This window comes from Sorex fumeus, unplaced genomic scaffold (genome assembly GCF_029834395.1).
Source record: "Sorex fumeus unplaced genomic scaffold, SorFum_2.1 ptg000098l, whole genome shotgun sequence".
Taxonomy (NCBI): domain Eukaryota; kingdom Metazoa; phylum Chordata; class Mammalia; order Eulipotyphla; family Soricidae; genus Sorex; species Sorex fumeus.
This window is the reverse complement of record NW_026606155.1, coordinates 6,987,598-6,996,236: the sequence shown is the minus strand read 5'-3', so window position 1 is coordinate 6,996,236 and position 8,639 is coordinate 6,987,598. Positions and strand designations below refer to the sequence as shown.

Genomic DNA, 8,639 nt, shown 5'->3' with positions numbered 1-8,639 from the left:
ACCAAACACTAATCTTAGTTTTGTGCTTCTAGTGAATGAAGACCAAAAAGAGAAACCCAGTAATAAAGGTAAGCCTATCACTTCCTTAGAGGCAGAAAAAATGTTTACCTTCTAAAAACAGGTGTATGTATATTTAGCTACCGATAACAAAAATAAACCTTTGTACCATGTGATCCATGTGGTATTTACATTGAGATGTTTGGCAAAGGTCTTCAGGAATGCCTGCTCTCAGGGGCTGCTGCAGCTAGGAGTGATTCCCCCCACCCCTCACCCCCTGTGGAAGGGTTTTCTGGGCAGCTAACTCTGTAACAAGTCCCCAGCAGCTGAGCACAGCTGCCCATGAGCAGATACATCTCCTGGGAACTGCCACCAGAAGGGATCTTCTCTCCTTCATTGAACACACAGAGTAAAAGCCAAGGACAAATTAAATTGCACTTCAGCTACAACAGTCACTGCTCCAAGTAATGAGTTAAAGGTCCTACAGGGAAGGTCATGAAAGAAACGGAACAAGATTATTAAGAGAAATAATGGGTCTGGCTGCAGTTAAATCCTCAGGTGCAATGTCTTCAGAACCCTCTCCCACTCGGTTGGTAGCTCCTGCTCAAGGAGCCCCCTTTTGTGTTTAGAAGCAAAATCTACTTTGCCTCCTAAATCTACTTCAGAAAGCAGAACTCATCTCTCTTGTGTTTGAATCGAGTCACTGCCTTATCTCTCCCAGGAGGGTTTGCCCTTTATGCTTCAGGTCTAATTCAATTTAACAAATGCTTACTGGAGGCTTATTACATGCAAAGTATTTTCCAGGTGCGAGTAGTGGAACAAAAGGCTTCATGTTCTTAGACAGGGATTAAGGAGTTCTTGTTCTTTGGACCACAGCTGCCTTTCTGTCCTGACTCCTTCCAAATGATCTTTGTTGTTGGGTCACAGAGGCCCCATGGACAACCTCCACCATCCTCAATTGTTTAATCTGATACGCCCTACAGTCAGGGGAAGCAATTGTGTGTCACCATCCTCTTTTGTTTTCCAGTGCAGTTCCTGGCTAACTTCTTTATGCCTGCAGTCCTTGGAACCCCAATTCTGAGACTTAACAGAAAGAAAACTATTATTAGTTAAAAGCCTCATTCTATTTTCCTGGGCTCTCTACAATTAATCTGGACAACTGCAAAGTAAGCAGCATCTGTTACATTTTAGAAAAGAGGCTAAAAAGTCCATTGTCTTGCTATTATCCCAGTGATCCCCAATAGGAATTTGTTAAGATTTTGCAGTGTTAGAAATACTTCTGATGGTCAAAATTTGGTGTGTGTTGGGGGGGGCGGGGGAAGTGTTTCTATGGGCATCTAGTAGCTGCTAAACATTCTGCACTACGGAGGACATTCCTGACCCCACAACCAAGAATTATGCATCCAGCCCAAAATGTCAGTAGCATCACTGTTGCTTCCTCCCTGTCTATTCTGATCTTCCACGAATTCAAAGCAAACTGCTTCCGAATTAAATTGTAGGAAGCTACAAATAAATCCACACCATGTTCAAGTTGTAACTCTCCATGGCGAATAATAATAAGAGCAATGATGATGACGATGACGATGATGATGATGATGATGATGATGTGGAGTCTTCAGAGTAACCGGGGTGCAGGAGAAAGGGAGAGGAAAGTGGAGAAGAAAGGTTCCGTGTTCAGACAAGTAAATAGAAACAAATGACTCCGGCTAAAACTTGAGATGGAAACAGACGTTTTTCCACACATATAACCCGCCGCAGGACTTTCACTAATCCGTATGTTCAGGATCTGCTTCGATTTGGAACTGGCACTAAGCCCCCATACATCATTTGCTCCTGTTTGACACCCCCACACCTCCCACCCTCCACTCCCCAACCCCCACCGGCCTCTTCTCCCGGCTCCTCCTGCAGGGACGAGGCCTGCCAGTGGTCGGCGACCTGAGTCCTAGCAGGAGACGGCTGTGTGGACGGCGGGCGGTACCCCGGGGCTCCAACCGCGCGCCCGGCAGCGCTGCGGTCCTGCGCGTCCCCGCATCCTCCATCCTCCATCCTCCATCCTCCGCCCTCCAGCGCCGCCGGGGCCGCGCCGGGTACCCGGAGCGGGAGCGCGCGCGTCCGCGCGTCGTGACGTCACAGCCCCGGAGCCCGGAACGCGGCCTTAGCAACCGGCCGGGGCCCCACTCTCCCGCAGCCGCCCGCCGCCTCCTGCGTGCTCCACCTGCTTTGCGGGGGCTGGCCGGGCCCTGGGAAGGACCGAAGGGGTCCCAACCTGTAACCCCCGAGGCAGCTGCAAGAGGATCTCAGCATGGAGGGCGGCCGGAGAGGTAAAGATCAGCCGTCGAGGCCGGGGGTGGGCTCCGGAAGCCCCGGGGACCCCGGGGGTCCCCGATCGTGCACCCACAGAGCCCCCCTCCACTGCCCCCAGGCCTTGCTGCCCGCCGGGCTTGTGGGTGGCTTCTCGCCAGGAGCGGTGGAATCGCCCTCTGAGCTCGGGGTCTGTGCGCGCGCCTGCAGAGCGCATGGGCCCAGGAACTCCTTTTGACCTTCGGGCTCAGACTTCTGGACATCCCAGAACCAATCCCTGCTGCTCCCGAGTGGGGTGACCCACTCTCTCCCGTCCCCCACAGTCCCTCGTCTCTTCAAAGTGAGAGAGTCAGACAGACATCCATGTCCCCGAGTTCGTGCAGTTATCTCGCATATCCCAAAGGGAGATAATGCATCGAAGGCGGCTGGCTCGTTGTTAAAGTGCTCCGGGAAATTGGAAATCTTGGCGTTCCCTAACCAGATCCTCCCCTCCCGCCAACTATTGAGTGACCCGGTGATGTTTTTTTCATGTGACTCGGAGCTCTGTTGAAGTGCAAAGTATGGGACGGGTGTGGGAGCTTTGTGATGACTGAAACCCAATCATGAATCGTTTTGGTAACTGTGTATCTCACGGTGATTCAATTAAAAACGAAATAAAATTAAAAAACAAGTGCGAAGTATTCAGTTAGTTCGATGGAAGCTGGCTGGAGTTTTGCATTTCTACTAAGCTTTCCTAAGTGATTCGGCGTTGTTGGTTAAAGTTTTAGTGGCTAGAGGATGAATTCATAATCCCGGTGTACGTCCGACCTTGACGTAATACTCCCTGGGAATGCGGTGAACACCAGGTCTTAGAACTGCCCATTTCAACCAATCTAGCCAAATAATTTGCCTCTTCACACTTGTGAGCACGCAGTATTTTTTTTCCCCTCCAGCTAAATAAGGCAGTCTCCAGACCTACTTCTGCCAATTCCGTGCGTGTTTTTATCTATTTTTAAATAAAACCAATGGTACCTTGATGGTTCTTTGCAGTAAGCCCTCCTTTGAAAGCCGGCGTGATTTTATTTAGGTAATTGTTGATTAAAGTCGTTGATTACATGAAGTCGTTGATTTACATGAAGAAGGGAACTATCCATTGATCGAGAAATTATATGCACTCAAGCTTTTCTAACCTAAATTTCAGATAAAGCAAACCAAAGTGCTTTTACAGTTTTCATAAATTTTGCAACATTGGTATTCAACCCTAGTTGAGTACCAGAAAGTATTCCCAAGTTATCTCATTGTTTAGTCTACAAAAACATTTTGTTAGGTATTATCTTTTTTTCAGGATGAAAAACAGATCATTAATAACTTGCCAGGGTCACAGTAAATGACACCTAGTCTTCGTATCCAAATGAATGTGAAACCTTAGAACTATTATTTTCATTTAGTGTCCTTTTGATATTTGTCAAAGCATTGGAAAAAATGCATGTAAACTTAGAATATAACAGGTTAGTATTTTCTTATAACTGTTGAATTACATTTATAATTTGGGTCATGTCAAAATGTAGCACTGTATCACTGTCCTCCCGTTGTTCATGGATTTGCTTGAGCAGGCACCAGTGACGTCTCCATTGTGAGACGTTTTATTACTGTTTTTGGCATATTGAATATGCCATGGGGAGCTTGCCAGGCTTTGCCGTGCAGGCAGGATACTTTCAGTAGCTTGCTGGGCTCTCCAAGAGGGGTGGAAGAATCGAATTTGGGTCAGCCGCGTGCAAGACAAATACCCTACCTGCTGTGCTATCGCTCCAGCCCCAGTCAAAATGTAAAAAAATAATAATAATAATGTTTAATTTCATGGCTCACCCAATTCAGTTCTTTTGGGGACATCACATAGAATCAGTTGATTTTGAATTCGTTAATGTGATGTTCAGCAAACATTAGGGTCTGTCAGTTTTCATATACCATAATAATTATGATAGAGGAGTGGTCTCCATCACCATATATGGCCTTCCAGACACTGTCAGTAATGATTCCTGAGCGCAGAGCCGAGAGTAAGCTCTGAGCACTGCTGGATTTGGCTCCCAAAAAGCAACAAAAAAAAAGTTTGGAATGTACTTATCAGTGTTTTGCATATTAAATCCTATAAAGTCTGTAACCTAACTTTCCTATCTGGGAGGTCATCTCTCAAAATAATCAGGTTTTTTTTTTTTTTGGCTTTTTGCTTTCTGGGTCACATCCGGAGATGCACAGGGGTTATTCCTGGCTCATGCACTCAGGAATTACTCCTGGCGGTGCTCGGGGACCATATGGGATGCTGGGAATCGAACCCGGGTCAGCTGTGTGCAAGGCAAACACCCTACCCGCTGTGCTATCACTCCAGCCTTAGGAATGACTTATTTTTTTTTTCATGCTCCCCTTTCTCTGCATCATTGTTGTTGCTGCAGTGACCAGGAGGCACGTGCCTATTTGGCTGTGGTGCCTGCACATTTTTGGTTGTGGTGCTCACACACTTAGCCAAGAGGTCATAGTCCCTTCAGTTGTGGTACCAGCATATGTACGCTCCCCTAGTTGTGCTTTCACACACTCAGGGTGTGGCACTTGGCTGGGGGGGTCACTGCGATGCTTGTACCTTGTCAGGGTCACACTTCTGGCTGTGGTGCTCCCATCCTCTTAATGACACACCCTGGGTTGTGGTCCTCACACACACCCAGATGCCGCACAGCTCAAAAATTGTTTATGGCACAATGATCACAGTCAGCACAGCTGCCAGGTGCCAACACAGAGCTGCTAGGATCGTGCTTGGCGCATGTGGTTGCACTGGGGATTGAACTTGAAACCTTTAGGTTTCCCAGGCAGGTCTTCTAGGTCACTGAGTTATTTACTAGACCCCTCCCACACATACCCATAAACACACCCGTGCCTCAACAGAATTACTTTCTTAAAATTGGGGCGGGGCCTCCCAAGTGGTGCTCAGAAGGTCTGGAGATGGGGATGCCTCCTAATAAGCCAAGGCCCCATTGCTGCCTGGGCCCTGCAGCAGTGCTCGGGGACCACATCAGCAGTGCTCAGAGGTCACATCTGAAGGTGTTCAGGGTACCCTGATCCTGGATGGCAAGGGTCACACCAAACTGGCCACATACAAGGCATGAGCCAACCCTGATACTATTTCTCCAGCCCTTATAAAAACTTTCGATCATTTGTATTGAGGTGCCGAGATTTTAAAAGACTCTTATGCTTTTCATGCAGACATCATCCAGCACCACACCCCTCTCTAGAGAGCCCTTTTGTCCACGTTTCCCTGGGTGAAGCACCCTCCCAGCCCCCTCCCCCCCCGCCCCATGTCAGCTCACTTCTATGACTTTGATCCTTTTCCATACTATTTCTATAATATATCCCAAGTATGAGAGAGATCCTTTTATTTTTTACTGTGATTTTTGCTTTTTATTTTTTCCCCTTCTTTTTTTGGGTCATACCCGGCGGTGCACAGGAGTTACTCCTGGCTCGTGCTCTCAGGAATTACTCCTGGTGGTACTCAGGGGACCCTATGGGATGCTGGGGATCAAACCTGGGTTGGCTGCGTGCAAGGCAAATGCCCTACCTGCTGTGCTGTTGCTCCAGCTCATTTTTTATTGTGAATGTGATGACATCTACATACACGTGGATGAATGAACTGAACTCCTGAAATTTCATAAAATTTAAATCAATGATAAGTTGGCAAAATTTTTTTCAAACTACATCATTTTTCACACGCCTTACAAGCGGCCAACATGGCCGACCCGAGTTCGATTCCTCCACCCCTCTTGGAGAGCCCGGCAAGCTACCGAGAGTATTCGATATGCCAGACACAGTAACAACAAAGTCTCCAATGGAGACGTTACTGGGCCCGCTCGAGCAAATCGACGATCAACGGGAGGGCCTTTACCTTTACCTTATAATTAATATGAATAATTCTGTGCTACTGCATTTTAAATTTTACATGAAATAGAAAAATCCTAGAAATATAAATTTTAGTGAGGAGAATGAAGAAACTTTTAAGGGGAAAATTAAATAGGCCTATAAAAAAGTATGAAAGTATTTTATCCTTACAAAGGGGATGTTGGCTTGTATTAGAAAATATTATAGAAAATGCTTAAGTGTCTGCATTAATAAGTAAAAGATTGTAATAAAAATGTCATTGTAAAAAGAACACACCTGATTAGATATAGAACATTCATTATAAATGCGACATTAATTTGTTATTGAAAACATATAAAATCCTTTAGCAAAACAGGAGTAATAAAACCTAAAAAATTATTTTTAAGAACAGACTAACATGATTATTTAATACACTCAGAATCTCAGCTGTATTTCGTGAGGTGTGATAACTGCCTCAAATTTATTAATTAACATTAGTGTAAGCATGTGACTCAAACTATTATCAATACTTTTTTAAAATGCAGTTAGTGGTGTACAGGAAAAAGTGATCATAGCAAATAACATACTGCTTTTTTTATCCAGTGAAAATAAAGTATCAGGATACAACTGTTTTTGAAAAGATATTAAAAGACGGAGTCTCTTATCTTATCTTAGAGGCTAAGAGCCTCTTCCACTCAATACCTCTATTGCAAACCACAACACGCAAAAGGAGAGAGAAAAAAGGGGAATGCCCTGCCACAGAGGTGGGGGAGGGGGATGAGGTGGGGGGTGGGAGGAATACTGTGTTCACTGGTGGTGGAGAATGGGTACTCGAGCATTGTATGACTGAAACACAGGCACGAACGTTTGTCAGTCTGTAACTGTGCCTTACGGTGATTCACTAATGAAAAATTGAAAAAGAAAAAAGACAGAGCCTCTTATCTATGCTTTTAGAATTTTTCTGTCTACTAAACCTTGCTTGTTAGTAGTGAGTGAATTACATTTTAAACAAGTTGTTGTCGAAGACATTTATCTGTTTTCAGATGTCGCTGTGACAGTTGCTTCATCTACCCTCATTTGTGTTTTTCTTTTAAAAGTTCGAGCAACGTCTGTCCTTCCCCGATTTGGCCCACCCTGCCTGTTTAAAGGACACTTGAGCACCAAAAGTAACGGTAAGTGAAGTTCTCCGAAGGGTAAGCGATTGTTAGGAGCTTGACTGCCTGTCTCTTTCATTTGTGGATCTTGTGATATGATGAAAGACAATCAGTTCATTTCCTCAGCCGTTCGCCTTCACATTAATTGTAATGGATCATAGGTTGCTTTGAGAGTCGGGATTGAGGAGTGCTGCTCTTGGGCCCTGGCTATCCCTGGCCGCTCCTGCTCCTCTTGTGAGCTCCAGCTTAAAGAGCAGCTTAGAGGTCCTGGGGCTGAGTGGAAGAGCCGCTTACTGGTCCCCAGCTCACCTGCCTTGTTAAAAGCTTAATGAGCATTAAGACAGAACCATCGAGAAGGAAAGCCTGTGCAGAACGCCGGAAAAATGTGTTTTCTTTCCAAAATAAACATGAGTCTTTTATCCAATTAGACTACAGTCTATGAAAGGGGATCTTGCCATGTATTTTTAAATGTTTACACATTTTAAAGCCTTCAAAGTAAGTGTTCAGGGGCTGGAGCCATAGCACAGCGGGTAGGGTGTTTGCCTTGCACACAGCTGACCCAGGTTTGATTCCCAGCATCCCATATGGTCCCCTGAGCACTACCAGGAGTAATTCCTGAGTGCAAAGCCAGGAGTAACCCCTGTGCATCATCATATGTGATGCAAAAAATAAATTAATTAATTAATTTTTAAAAAAAAACTAAGTGTTCATGTGAATCAAATATATTTTTCCTAGGTAGAACCTAAAGTTTTAAGTGTGGGCTTTTATTGTTTTTTCCATATTTACATAAAATTGTATTGGGTCTTCTAAATTTGAAGAATTCTGTTTTTAGTTTAACCCTGTAATAAAGTAGATGTACAGAGCCAAGATCATAAACTTTGAAGTTTTAAGAGGATAAAAACCTCTCTCTCTCTCTCTCTCTCTCTCTATATATATATATATATATATATATACATATATATAGTATAAAGTTTCAAAGTTTGTAATTTGTTTAATTTACCAAACTGCATGTATTATCATTTATTCAAACATTACTAATGGTAACTTTATTTTATAATTGGACAAGTGACTAAGTATTTTCAGTGATGTGATACAGAGCTGTCGATAAGAAATAGTTTTATAAATGTAGTTTATAGTTCCTTCCCCAAACTCTGTAGCACTGTCCTCCCGTTGTTCATCAATTTGCTCGAGTGGGCCCAGTAACATCTCCATTGTGAGACTTGTTGTTACTGTGTTTGGTATATCGAATACTTCACAGGTAGCTTGCCGTGCAATCAAAATACTCTCGATAGCTTGCCGGGCTCTCTGAAA

The 8,639-nt window shown here is 44.5% G+C and overlaps 1 protein-coding gene across 4 annotated transcripts in view; it reads left to right on the top strand.

Moving 5' to 3' along the window:
- The first annotated feature begins 2,129 nt into the window (after positions 1 to 2,129).
- SPATA7 (spermatogenesis associated 7) overlaps positions 2,130 to 8,639 on the top strand; it is a 33,289-nt gene continuing 26,779 nt past the window's right edge. For all 4 annotated transcript variants that reach the window (XM_056133765.1, XM_056133764.1, XM_056133763.1 and 1 more), the window contains exons 1-2: positions 2,130 to 2,318; positions 7,272 to 7,346. In XM_056133765.1, the coding sequence (XP_055989740.1) occupies positions 2,300 to 2,318; positions 7,272 to 7,346 (94 nt within the window). In that variant the 5' untranslated portion in view covers positions 2,130 to 2,299. The remainder of the gene's footprint in view (positions 2,319 to 7,271; positions 7,347 to 8,639) is intronic.